General features: G+C 44.3%; 1 protein-coding gene across 1 annotated transcript in view; it reads left to right on the forward strand.

Annotated features, from left to right (window-relative positions):
* Positions 1-6061: 6061 nt before the first annotated feature.
* The window catches only part of STK26 (serine/threonine kinase 26), a 57569-nt gene continuing 49001 nt past the window's right edge, over positions 6062-14629 (forward strand). The window contains exon 1 of the mRNA XM_065410252.1: positions 6062-6107. Coding sequence (XP_065266324.1) covers positions 6066-6107 — 42 coding nt within the window. The 5' untranslated portion in view covers positions 6062-6065. The remainder of the gene's footprint in view (positions 6108-14629) is intronic.

The following is a 14629-nucleotide window of genomic DNA, read 5'->3' on the forward strand; positions in this document are numbered from 1 at the left end:
GGTGAGTCCCACAGCTTTAAAGCTAGTCAGGGGTAGAGCCAAGAATAAAAATATGGAGCCTTGGCTACCAGTACAGTGCAAAATACCTTGTGTGTATAACCACTGCAGAGGGAAACCATAGGCCTAAATAAACAATTAAATAAAAGATGACTTTTCTGGCACAATAAAAAAGGGCCTTGGGAACTGTGTAAACATTTTTATTCTATTGTACTTCACTCAACTGTTTGGATTGGCTCTATCTTTAGTGCAGGGTAGCACAGATTGTCTGGTACACAACATGCACAGTACAAGTGCGTGTAGCTATATTAATGAAACATTTTGGATAACTCCAGTTAGTGTGGAGTAATCCTAGTTGTGTGCTAGCTTCTGTAGGTTAAAGTTAGATCCTTAGCATTCTGTGCAATTTGTTTTGTTTAACGGGAATAATTATTTGAAGAAGTCAGTTCACATTTATAACTAGCCTTTTGAAACCAGCCAGCCTTGATTAAACTTTTGTCAATCTGTTCTCCTCCGAGTGGGTGTGAGTATTTCATTGTTCAAATCACACTCCGTTAGAGCACTCTCTCCATACCAAAGCAGTCAAGAAAATGAGACTTAGATATTAATACGGTGCTTTCAGCAGCAAGATTATCTAGGTTCTGACCTTTTCAGAATGAATTTAATCTACAGAAGATTGACTTGTTTAAACCAGATTCTGTATTAAAATACATAACTCACTGCAGTGAAGGTGAACAGTATACCTTGAACTTCTGATCAAGTAGTTCAGTTTGTTCCTAACTCTTAGTCACTGAACTGACTCACCACTGTTTTTCCCTATCCACCCTCCTTGTATCTAATATAGAACACCTGAATAAAGTCAACTCACAGCTTTTTGTTCCTACTAAAAAAGATTCTAGTGTGTGTCAAAGAAAAACTCCCAGGAAAAAAAGAGAGAATTAAAGCCAAGTTAAGGCCAATGACATAGCAACAGCTTTTCTCTTACAGAAATTCATCTGCCCCCTCCTATAGGGTTTCCTTGGTCTTTTTATATTGTCCTGTATATGAGGTGCCTGTTTTTGAGAAGCTCATATGGAGAAACAACAGCAACAGGGACTTACCAGGCTTTTCATATGGTGGCATGAGCAATAGACCATCTGAGCCTTCTTAATTAGGAAAAGTATTAGTACTAGTAAATTACAGGCTGGTAAATAATTCTCTAACAATTTTCTTGGTTCTTCTGCTAAGATTCCTCCACTTCACATCCTGGCTTGATAGTTCAGTCATTATACAACCAGCTGTTTTGTCATAATTCCCTCTCGGGCTTTTCTTTCAGTCTCCTAACTGAATGTGATGTGTCTGACTCACTGCCACATTCTACTAGAACCTTCTACTTCTGCATTTTAACCTAGAACCTGACATCCCTGTCACCACGATGATTCACCAATCTGCCATGTATGTGACCAAATAGTATATTTTCCACAGTAATTCTTATCATTCATACCAAAGTTACCCTTCTCCTCCTCGCATTCCATTCAAGAAGCTGGTTACAAAAGATTTCATATTATATTCAGGAATAGATATGGGAAGAAGTTGGAAATCCTTGTTTATGAGATTCTGGGCTGACATCTGCAGAATCTGAAATCTACATTGCATGGAAGTTTCAGTGGTTCTTTCCCAATGAATCTACAGCTAGTACTGCGGTATGCTGTATCCTGTAATAACACAGGCTGAATACCTGTTTTCAGACTCTGGGTACCACATACCAGCTAGCAGTATTTAGTGAATTTCTGTACTAGTAACTTATTTTTGTGAACCTTAACGGATTTTCAACTTGAGATATGAAGAGTGCACCCCTGTACGACTCATCAACTGCAATGACGTATTGACAACAGGAGATGCAAAGACTGCAGCTTTCAGGGCATGAAAAGTGGCAAAATCTCCAGATGGTGCATCATTATGAACATTCTTTGCTACTTGAATTTTTCCTATATAGAAAACCAGTCAGCTCCTATAATGGAGTCTGTCTCTTTGTTTCAGATTTCTATGCAGAACGTACACTTTGTATAAAGACTTGTCATACTTTATTTCTTTCAGTATTCAATATCCATGCTTGAAACTCTCCTTGTCAATATTCCTCAGCTCCTAGTGAAAGTTTGCAGTGTTCTTGAGCACTACATAGCTAATGCATTGCTACTCTCATGTGAAAGATAAATGGGGTGGAGATGGCGGAGGGAAGGCAGCAAGTTCAAAATGACATGAGAGCTTCACTTTTCCCCCCCTTTTGTGCCAAATAAACAAGGGGAAGGGTGTTCCTTTTCATCATCTGCACCATTGCAGGTAGTGTCATATAGCAAAGAGCATGTAACTGTTTTAGTGCTACAATAAGCTCCTTTCTTCCTGCGTCAAATACCGTAGTGATCTTTACTTTGCATAGAGCTGGAGAAAAAGGTTTTCTCCAAGATTTTTAGTTACGAGTGGAGGGAGAACCAAAGGACTCAATATGTGGGGAATAAACAGATGTGGATTTAAAAAAAAAATTTAGTAAAAGGGTTATTTTGGTATTATCATAGAATCAAAGGGGTGCATGGGATGTCATGTAGGGATGAATTTCAGAAGGGAATGTGTGAGAGAAAAGAGTAAAACCAAATTATGCTGGGATTACTAACATCTAGGGCTCCAAGGATCAACACGGAGGACAACTAGTGCAGAAAAATCAGCAGTGAACATCAGACTTAGAAGAGGAACAGAAGGGAGGCTGTGCAGTAATGAATTAGCAGATTGAAAAAATTTCAACCCCTACCACAAATACTGGGATTTTTCCAAAGTCATGATGAGTTATGACTGGACCACTGAAATATAAAAATAGAGACAACATTAAGTATTAATGAGCAGAATGAATCTGCACTATTCAGAAATCTGATAAATGGACATCTTTAAATTTTATAAACTATAAACTGCTGTATACTGCAGTTAAGGTTGGGTCAGGTCCTTTATTAACAAAATCTCCCACTTTTCAAAGGTTTCATTATTCAGCCAAAACAATTCCTGAATCTTGGCATACAGTACAAGCTCTCAGAAACTACCCACTTTAAGTAATCTACCCATGAGATTGGACTCATTACAGGCTCCCAGGTAACTAACGTGCATTTTATAACTTTCACTAAGAGGGCTTTTAAAAATACATATTTTTAAACTGGTGGGTAGGGAATTAAATATGTTAACATTAACATTTTAACAAACCAACAAGTCAGAAAGTTCCAATTTAAGCCACAAGTCTTATCCCTAACTAACATCATTGTGGGGTTTTGTTTGATTTTAAACCACAGTCAGTTAAGGATGGAACATATGCCTTAATGTTGAATTTCTTGGCTTTAGATGGTTTTAGCCCAACCTTAACTTAAACAGAGATGTTTTGTATTCAGTGCCATATTGGATGTAGCAGGCAGTGCTTCATGTTGAAAAAGGGGGAGCCACTTTAAAAAAACTGCCTTCAAATGAATCCTGCATAAGGGAACATCCTTTAAATAACTATTTTGGGGGTCGATATGATGTGTGTAACCGTCCAACCTAGTTCCTAAACCCTTGGATTGGATGAAGTAAACCATTTCCTGGCCTTGGGAATGCACCAACCCTGTGAACTCATGGAACCCCTATCAGTTTTCAGGGACCTCCCTTGCAAGCGGGGCTTTAAGTGCATGTAGTTTTCACAGGTGAATGGAGGAGGTCTACTGCCTTTGGAAAGGATTTCCCATGTGAGTGGGATGGCCCTGCCCTAATGTAGGCAGGGTGGCCTACATGGGTGAAAAGGCTGTCATCTCGATGCAGGTATTTCCGTATGGGTATAATCCTGACCCCAGTTAAGTCAATGGCTATACTTCTATTGATTTCAGTGGAGCCAGCATTTAACCCTCTGTCTCTACAGTTGCATAGGGGCTTTTATAAGGATGATGGGGCCCAATTTTAATATTTGGGGAGGAGAGAGAGTGCTATCCAGGGGCCAGTGTGCTGGATACAGTTAATTTTGCAAAGAAGCAACTAGATACTCCAAATGCTTTTATCCTACACAGTCCCATAAATATAAAAACAGAACATTTGATCCACAGCTAGAAAGGAAAAGTACTGCCTAATTCAAAACAATCTCAATTCTCCTCTATATCACAGGAGGCACTGAGCACACTTGGATTATGGAGGCATCAGACAATGGAGTAAATTTTCAGTGCAACTGATACATTGCAGGAGACAGGACTGTTTTGGATAAAAAGGCATTTTGGACCTATTGTGGAGGCACTATAGTAGGTTTCACCTATAACTATACATGACCACAGGGTGCTAAGTACAGAGAAATGTCATCTGAAGTACAATTTTTCCTTCCCTTCAGACACAAAGCAGAATTGCCCATCATAGGAGGGAGGTAAAGTGTCGGGTCAGAAGGTTCTGTGGCAGCTGAGAGAAATAACTGGAGCTGGACAATTGAAAAATCAGCCTCAAGAGGGGGAAATTATTGATAAGGAAGAAGAAACTCAGGAGTTGGTTCACATCTTAGGGGATGGGATAACTATAATATAATATATGCCTATCTAATAGAGCTGGAAAGGACCCTGAAAGGTCATTGAGTCCAGCCCCCTGCCTTCACTAGCAGGACCAAGTACTGATTTTGCCCCAGATCCCTAAGTGGCCCCCTCAAGGACTGAACTCACAACCCTGGATTTAGCAGGCCAATGCTTAAACCGCTGAGCTATCCCTCCCACTTATAAAAAGAAAAAAGTCGCTATGTCTGGGTGTTTGCCAGTGGGGACACAGTGAAGTTCAGTCAAGTGTTAAGTTCTAAAAGAAGAATTAAAGTTGGTGTTTACAGTTATGTTGGAGGCAGCCGGTCAAGCAGAGAAACCGAGCCACAAGGAGGTGAGCGCCGGTTTCAGCACACCAGCAGTGGCTAGCGGGGGGAAGCCAATGACAAGAGAGGACTTTGCCAACTCTGCATCCTCCTGAAGGGAGGATATGGAAGAACTGTGAACTACTGGATGAACAAATCAAAACATAGGACTTGCCTTTGTAAATGTTACCAGGATGTCAAGTTAAATATCTACCTAGTTAAGTTAAATACAGAGACGCCTGTACAAAAGGCCACAATTACTAGGCAATTTCCCAGCTTGAGAGATGGCCTCAAAGGATCTCCAAATCTACTTCATAGACTGGATCAACTCCATCTTCATTAAGAGACCAAATGCCATGGGACAGCTGAACACGGCAGGTCTTCAGCCTGAGTGGTTGGGGAGGAGAAGTTTCCTGGTAGTTGATCAATAGCATCCCTAGGGGCGTTGCTGCCTCATGGATGGGCACTGGGGTCTGGTCAAGTCTGAGGGGATTCGCCGGCTTGCTCTGGTCCTGGGGCCCTGAGCTGGAAGAGGATGTGAGCTCGGTAAGTCCCAGGCTGTCTCTCCCAAGCCAGGGACCCACACGGGGCTGGCTCCTGCAGGGGCGAGGCCCAGGCAGCGCTGTGGGGCAGGCGGGTGGGGAGGTCTCCTCTCCCCACGGGGTGCGGGCACTGAGAGCCCCCATCCCCTCACCCGGGGCTCCGCCCGTGGCCCCGGCTCCCCTCCCCGTGGGCGGCCCCGAAGGCGGGGGGCGGGTGACGCGGGGCCGTGTCCCGGCGGCTCCACCCCGCGCGGCCGGAGCCCAGTAGACGGAAGGACGGAGCCGCCGCAGCACAACAGCTTCCCCGAGCCCAACATGGCGCTGGCCGCCGCGGCGCCCTGAGCCCAGCCCCGGCCTCGCCGCCCCGCGCCGGACCTTCCCGCCCCACCCCGCCGGGGCCATGGGCAGAGCGGGCGGCAGCCGCCGGCCAGGCCGCGCCTAGAGCCCCGCCGCGCGGGCATGGGAGAGCGGCGCTAGGCGCCCCGCAGCGACCCCCGCCAGGTGAGCCACGGGCCGGGCCGGGCCGAGCCGGGGCGGGGGAGGGGAGCCGAGCCGAGCCGAGCCCGGCCTAACCAGCCTCCCTCCGGCTTTGTCCTTGCAGGCCCCGCCGCAGGCAGCCCCTCCCGGCCGGAGCCGCAGCCAGAGCCAGCCGCGGGCGGCGCCCGGCCGCCATGGCCCACTCGCCGGTGGCCGTGCAGGTGCCCGGCATGCAGGTGAGCGGGGCGCGCCCGGCCCGGGCGGGCGGGAAATGGAGGCCGGGGAGCGGGGCCTTCTCCCTTCCCCGGAAGCGGCGCTGCCGGGCCGGTGTCGCGGGGGGGGGGCCGCTGGCAGCTCAATCCGGGCGTAGGCTGCGGCCTGCGCGTGTCTGGCCCGCCCGGCCCGGCGTGACAAGGCCGCGGGGGGAGCGATGCGGGCCGGGGCGGCGGGCGGGCGGGAGGGAGCTGGGGGTGTCGCCCCCCATCCTGGCTCCCGGCCTCCCTCGGACGCCGCGCCCGCCGGGGGGTCCCCTGCTCCCTAGCAGCGCTGGGGGGGCATGTGGGGTCTCGGGACCCCAAAGCCTCGGTTCTGGGAAGGGGGCGGGAAGGGGGCTTTGCCGTCCGCATCCGCAGGGCCAGGGCTGCCCCCTCCGCGCTCATGGGGACTTGGCTTTGTTCAGGGGCAGCCGCCTTTCATCCCGCAGCCCCCAAGTGCTTTTAAACGGATTAAAACCAAAATTAACTTCATCTCTGGGTGCGTGTGACATGACATCTCAGCCCCGTTGGCAAGTGTACGTGAGACAGGACTTCCCAGGCTCCTGGCACCGGGCCTGTGTTGCAGGTTCCCAGGAGACCTTCTGTTTAATTGAAAGAGATGGGGAAAGTGGAGCCCTGCCTTTATCCGGGCTGGCAGCTAGCCTGCTGTTAGGAGTTGTCCTTCTATTGGAAGTTTTCACGCTCGGCGAGACTGGGAACCCCACTTAAAAATGGGTTTCTGTATAGTTGTTGCTGCAGCGTGTTTGACAATCCATTTTGTTTTTCACAACGAACAGCGGTGTACCTGACGGTCATTTTTCCTCTTTCTAGTGTCATAAAACAGATTTAGGGTGGGATTTTCAAATGAGCCTATAGGAGTTGGGCACTAAATGCCCATTTCAGTGGAATTTGCTCATCAAACTCCTTAAGCCTGGGCTATGCTAGGAAATTAGCTTGTTATAACTACATCTCTTAGGGGCTCTGTCAACCTCGCTACTGTCTGTCAGGGAGGTGGAGTACCCACCCTGACAGGAGAACCCCTCGTGTTGGTGTGATAGCATCTTCACTGCAGCGCTAGAGGGGCACAGCTGCACCGGTTTGTGTAGACATATCCTTATTTTCCTTTGAAAATCTGAGCCCTGTAACTTTCCCAAATGAGTGTGATGATCCATAATATTGATGCTACAGTGTTTTCAAGACTACAAGCCATTTCAGCCCCCCACTGAGACGTTCTATTATTGGTATGTCTTAGTTTTTTGTAAAAAGCTTAGTTTTTGTAAAAGAAATAAATAAAATATTTGTATCTTAATAGTTGTGTCTAATGTTTCTAGTAACATCTGTTTCTCTTTTTTCCTCTATCTAGTTTAAATGTCACTTTAAATGTTTCTTTCGTTTTTTTTTTTAATTGGTTGAGTGGTGTGTGAAAAGTAAGAGAATTCTTCTGAGATGGTGTATGTCCATAAACTCTGGAAGGCTTTGTGCCAGAATCATAGATGGCACAGCTACAAGAGAAAACACCGAACCGTAAAAGATGGAAAATGCAATTACTATTTTCAAGTTTTCCCTTCATTTTGCAGTCATGCCTGTGAAATCAAGGAAGAAATTAATACAATACCTTTTAGGATGTATGTTGGATAATTCTGTGTAGAGTAAAGGAGATTTTAATACTGCTAGTAACAATATCTTGAGTGTGATTAGATGCAGCTTGTAAGTATTTATGGAATGTTTACCCAAACACTATAATGGTATGCTTTCCAAAAATGGTGAAGGCTAATGAACTTTCAGCAAAGTAGGCCAGGCTAGTGATAACATTTGTAATGATAAAGTTAATACCATTATTTCTAAAGATCTGCACAATTTTTGTGCTTTTCTAAAACCTGTTGAATTTCTCCTGTCAAAGAAATTGCTTCACCAATTTTTGATGGTGCAAACAGCTGTGAAACCATACTTTTGCTATACCAATTTAACCTGCCAATACACTTAATCTTCATATTATATCAATATTATTGATGATACATTTTTAAAAAATTGAAGCAAGGGAGAAGTCTTAGTTTGAGCCTTTTCTTTCAGTTATGTCCAATGGTGTGACTTCTCTTCAGATAATTTTTCTTTGATAAGCATTTCGGACACTTTCTATCCAAAAATTCTATAATCTGATTAGAATCATAGAATATCAGGGTTGGAAGGGACATCAGGAGGTCATCTAGTCCAACCCCCTGCTCAAAGCAGGACCAATCCCCAACTAAATCAGCCCAGCCAGGGCTTTGTCAAGCCGGGCCTCAAAAATTCCTAATGAAGGAGATTCCACCATCTCCCTAGGTAACCCATTCCAGTGCTTCACCACCCTCCTAGTAAAAAGTTTTTCCTAATATCCAACCTAAACCTCCCCCACTGCAACTTGAGACCATTACTCCTTGTTCTGTCATCTGGTACCACTGAGAACAGTCTAGATCAGGGGCGGGCAAACTTTTTGGCCTGAGGGCCGAATTGGGTTTCGGAAATTGTATGGAGGGCCAGTTAGGGGAGGGGGTCGTGGCTCGGCCCCCACCTCCTATCTGTGTCCCCCCCCCCCCCCCGACTCTTGCTCCATCCAACCCCCCCCAACCCCATTCAACCCCCTATTCTCCGCCTTGACCGCCCCGACCCCTATCCACACCCCTGACCACCACCCCAAACACCCTTGCCCTCTATCCAACCCCCCCGCTCCCTGCCCCCTTTCCGTGCTGCCTGGAGCACCGGTGGCTGGCGGCGCTACAGCCGCGCAGCACAGAAAACCGGGTCAGGCCAGGCTCTGCAGCTGCGTTGCCCCAGGAGCTCACAGCCCCGCTGCCCAGAGCATTGTGCCAGCGGCGGAGCGAGCGAGCTGAGGCTGTGGGGAAGGGGGGACAGCAGGGGAGGGGCCGGGGGCGAGCCTCCCGGCCAGGAGCTTAGGGGTCAGGCAGGACGGTCCCGTGGGCTGGATGTGGCCTGCGGGCCGTTGTTTGCCCACCCCTTGTCTAGATCCATCCTCTTTGGAACCCCCTTTCAGGTAGTTGAAAGCAGCTATCAAATCTCCCTCATTCTTCTCTTCTGCAGACTAAACAATCCCAGTTCCCTCAGCCTCTCCTCATAAGTCATGTGCTCCAGCCCCCTAATCATTTTTGTTGCCCTCTGCTGGACTCTTTCCAATTTTTCCACATCCTTCTTGTAGTGGTGGGGCCCAAAACTGGACACAGTACTCCAGATGAGGCCTCACTAATGCCGAATTGAGGGGAATGATCATGTCCCTCGATCTACTGGCAATGCTCCTACTTATACAGTCCAAAATGCCGTTAGACTTCTTGGCAACAAGGGCACACTGTTGATTCATATCCAGCTTCTTGTCCACTGTAACTCCTAGGTCCTTTTCTGCAGAACTGCTGCCTAGCCACTCGATCCTTAGTCTGTAGCAGTGCGTGGGATTCTTCTATCCTAAGTGCAGGACTCTGCACTTGTCCTTGTTGAACCTCATCAGATTTCTTTTGGCTCAATCTTCTAATTTGTCTAGGTCCCTCTGTATCCTATCCCTACCCTCCAGCATATCTACCACTCCTCCCAGTTTAGTGTCATCTGCAAACTTGCTGAGGGTGCAGTCCACGCCATTCTCCAGATCATTAATGAGGATATTGAACAAAATATCCCGGCCCCAGGACCGACCCTCAAGGCACGCTGCTTGATACCGTCTGCCTACTAGACATGGAGCCATTGATCACTACCTGTTGAGCCTGACGATCTAGCCAGCTTTTATCCCCCTTATAGTCCATTCGTCCAGCCCATACTTCTTTAACTTGCTGGCAAGAATACTGTGGGAGACCGTATCAAAAGCTTTGCTAAAGTCAAGGAATAACACGTCCACTGCTTTCCCCTCATCCACAGAGCCAGTTATCTCATAGAAGGTTAGTCAGGCATGACTTGCCCATGGTGAATCCATGCTGACTGTTCCTGATCACTTTCCTCTCCTCCTTGCCCATTTCTTTATCTTAAAATATGTTTAATGTATTGATATTCTACTTTCTTGGGCTGTAGTATAGCCCAGCAAGGACCCTGACATTATCTAAAGCATTGTTTTCTGATATTAAACTTTATATAATAGTACATTTCCTTCCACTACTGTGTTTAGTTTAACCCAGACCCCTTGATATACACATGTAGACTTAAAGCACATTTTCCTTAAGTGTTCATAAGTACATCTGAGTAGAATTGATGTTTTCTCCTTGAGACTATTTTTTTTTATGAAGACAAGTATACAAAACATAAAAAGCTTTTCTAGAATATAAAAGATTTGAGTTTAGTGTAAAATTATTCTGCATGGTATTCCCCTTTGCACGTTTTACTGTTCTGTGACTGTTAAAGAAACTATGAAAGAAGTCATTAAATGATTAGGAGATAGGAATGGTTTTTATCCATTTTTTTAAAATTTGAATTCGTATTTAATGAAGGTCACCTGAGTAATTATTAAAGCATTACCTACTTCTGGTCAGTGTTAAAATAAATGCATAAGGTTTGATTTAAGAAAGTGTAAACAGATCCGAGTTTGGTGGAACAAGATCCAAAAGTTGTGTTAAAATTAGCACTGTGGGAAAGTTTGTCTGTAATCTCAAACCATCATCTACCATGTAATGTGGAAAGGATTTTTTTGTTTTTGTTGTAGTGTAGGAGTTGGAAACAGAATTTATGGTAGGGAATCTGCTGTAGCTATAACATTTTCAGCTGTATTATGATAATACTTTTCCCTTTCTGTCCATTATTTAATTATGCATAAAAGCAAAATAACATTCCATGAACAAAAACAATGTGATGATCTATTATATTGCTTGTATGCTAATTCCCAGACAGAAATTTTGTTAACCTACTGTTGAGGTTGCACAGAGATTTCTTCTGTTCTTAGGAAGAAGCCCTTAAAATGCTTGTTTTTTATTTAAAATTTTTTTTAAAAAAAAATCCAAATGTTGGAAACTATGGAAAGTCCACACAAAGGTCGCTAAAGTAATCCTAACTCTGCCCGTACATTACCACCCTGACAGCAATAGGATACTCTGAGACCATTGTATTAATTACACAGGTTTATCTCATGAGTAGCTACAAAAACACTTCGCATGGGTGCATAGACTCCAATATTTTGTACAGCTTATACTCAGTTCATGAAAAAACATGTGTAATCAGGGATTGCCAAGTACAAATAGCCTGCTAAATACATCCTCTTCTGTAGGTTCCATATGCACAGACACAGAGCTTTGTTAGGTTATCTGTGTATTCAGATTTATAAGCCAAACTTATAAAATTATAGCACATAGATTAGAAGAGTAAAGGCTAGCATGGTGATGAAGCATCATGCTTAGTGTTGGAAATGTGTGTACAATACCAATGCTTGGAGGTTCAGATTTTTAACATTCTACCTGCAGATTATATAAATAGTATGTTCTACAAATTTAAGATTAGAACAGAAAGTGAGAGATTAATGGAGCTACAGGAGCACGGTTAAGGTTGTCATTGATCTGAACCAGGGTTTTCCATGGCTTCCAATGTGTGTTTGGAATTTGTTTTGTAACCTAACCCTAATTTTAAATTTCCATGCTCTGTGGGTTTTTTTTTTTTTTTTTTTAGTGGAAAGAAGAGTTTAAAATAGCTTCCTACTGCTAGAATAATTTAGTGTCTCTCTGTGAAATCCTATTCCACAGAGGCCCCTGAAGTAAAGTGCTTCTAAGTATAGATTGTGGGAGCTGTCTTGCACTAACAGTTTGGGGGTGAGGTAGGGGTATTGCTGTAGTTGGAAGAGGGATGTTGTGGTGGGTTGCTTAGTAGGAGGGCTCATCTCCCACTGCAGGTCTTTGATTTAGCTGGCCAGACGTTTATTTGGAAGGGCCACATCAAATACAGATGAGCAAAGGCTTTAATATCCCTGCTATGCCTTTCATTTCAGATGGGTGAAGCCTGAGATGAGTCTTGGAGAGCCCTTAATATTTTACTATGAAAATCATTTGAAGTTGGTCTTTCCATCTTTGATTATTTTCTAAGTGTATAGATGGATAACCAAATAGCAGCTCAAGAATGGACAGTTAGACACTTAAGAATTAACAGGAAAATTGCCTTTAAAGTTCCTGATGAATCATTTGTGCTTTCCAAAGGCAGTCCTTAAACCCTGTGTGGAAAATACAATTTTTGCTAGTCTTTATGGCTCCCCCTTTCTCCACCAATGGAAAATCACTTGAGAAATAACATCTTTTAGTTGGAGGAGTGGTTGGTGAACTTTTCCTTTCCTGCTTCTAATTTGTGTGTGATCTGAATTCATTTAATATTCAGCACTGGTGGAAATGTGTTGGGATATTCTGACTATTGGGTACAAGTAGTAGGGGGATTATGTGGAGGTGAGGATATTTTGTGAATTAGTTATGACTGAATTTGAGGTCTCCACCTCTGTCTCAGGTGGGAGAAGTGTACTGGAGAATATTTGGGCTGATTGACATTCTTATCCCATGTAGTATTAGATGATGCTTAATTATCTACCTCCCAATTTAACTTTTGGTGGAAAACACATTAAAGGTGTATCTTTTTTAATTTACGGTGTTTTCACTACTTGGCATATAAAAGTAAACACCAATAAAGCAAATGATTGGAAGTAAGAACAGAGATGCCTTAGAGTGGACCAGGGGCTCACAAACTTTTACATATTCTAGAATCACATCTTAATAGACTGTCTTGTGGGCCACTTCTCCTTCTAATCTCAATCATGCAGACAATGTCGGTGATCATACATCCTCGTTGGGCAAGTACAGCAATGCCTGTGTGCAAAAGCAATATTAGGAAAGTAGTCTCCTTCATTCTTTCTACCACTTGGTTCCAGTCTTTCTTTCCTTGCATATCCCTGTTGTCTGGTCTTGCCACCCGCCACATGCTGCCCGGTTTCCTTATGCCAGAGGTCGGCAACGTTCGGCACGCGGCTCGCCAGGGTAAGCACCCTAGCAGGCCGGGCCAGTTTATTTACCTGCTGACGCGGCAGGTTCGGCCGATCGCGGCCCCCCACTCGCCGCGGTTCGCTGTCCCGGGCCAATGGGGGCGGCGGGAAGCGGCGCGGGCCGAGGGATGAGTTTAAGTTTAGTAAGGAGTAAATAGGGAATACTACTTTAACACCTGGAGTTGATGCACTGGCAAAATTAGGTTCCTTATTAGGCTTAGGCACTGTATGTTTGGAAATGTGTCAAACTCTCTCTCAGTAGCTCTAAAGCATCTTGTAGTGTCCTTATACATTGCAGTTCTGGGAATATTATCACTGTGCATATGACTTACTACTGAGTGTGAGCAGTGTTGGATATAAACTACTTAAATTTTTAAAGGAAGGCATTGTACAAATGTAAAACTCTGGGGAAGGATCCAGTCAAATATCTGTTAATTTATTCCTGTACTCAGAAATTAATTGCATTCAGATGGTTCCACAGTGATCTTGAAGCAGCTTTAAACTGTTATTGCTTCAGCATATACTGAGTGCTGTAGAAACCAGAAATTTGTCTAGTGAAAACTGATAAGCCTAACTGTTTAGGACACCAGGCTTCTAAACTGTGACTTTTGTGGCTTCCTGGTTTTCTGTGCACTGTGATTTTTGGGCCATAATAAAAATGCATAGCTAGACATTTGGAAACGACTTAGTACTATGAAGGGCTGTGGAGAATTTGGCTCTTAATTTAAGTAGTTCTGCTCTGAAAAGCAATTTGTGTGATTCCATGTTCAGTCTTCCCGCAGTTTATGTATCAGATGTGTTTGGTGTGTAAGTAAATTTTTTTCTAATTGCTAGCCCTGCAAACTCAACTTGAGTTCTAATAGCCAAGCTGGGTTCCTTCCATCTTATGCATGACCAATAATAAAAGTTCTCTGCAACAAATTAGGCTTCAGTAACACCTGTGATGTCTTATGGTCTTCAAATTATGCTGTCAGTGACTCCCTGTACAAAGTATTTCCTACTCTGGAGTTGTACAAGTGTAGCTGATTGGAACTTTGCAGACGGTGCTGTTTATGATGCATGAGAGAGGATAGAATCCAGAGCACGCTCTCCTGTGGTTTTCTTCAGATTTAACAGGAGTAAAAAGCTGTGAAAACTCACTTGGCAGCAGATCTGCCTCTGAAATCAGATCGGGGATCAGGTCTGTTGAGTAAGATGATGGTGTTTGTATAGTCATTTTTCAGAATGCCAGCTGCACTAATGGCTCTTGGTTGAGTTGGCTCAAAATATACATTTTGAAAAATGTAAACTGATAGAAATGTTTTCATTGCAGTTCAAAATATAACGTAAGAGGCCTTTTTAACAAAAGCATTCCCAAAACATTGCATCTACACTACATGAGAACTTGGAAGTGGAACCGAATCGTTGTTCATCTTATTCACCAAATGAAAGAAATGCAAAAATTGTGCAGCATAAATAGTAGAAACTAAATTAGAATTTATAGTAAATGATTTCAGTGTCTCCTTATATAATAATGGAGGTAACCACATATCTA

This window comes from Emys orbicularis, chromosome 9, assembly GCF_028017835.1.
Source record: "Emys orbicularis isolate rEmyOrb1 chromosome 9, rEmyOrb1.hap1, whole genome shotgun sequence".
NCBI classification, from domain to species: Eukaryota; Metazoa; Chordata; order Testudines; family Emydidae; genus Emys; species Emys orbicularis.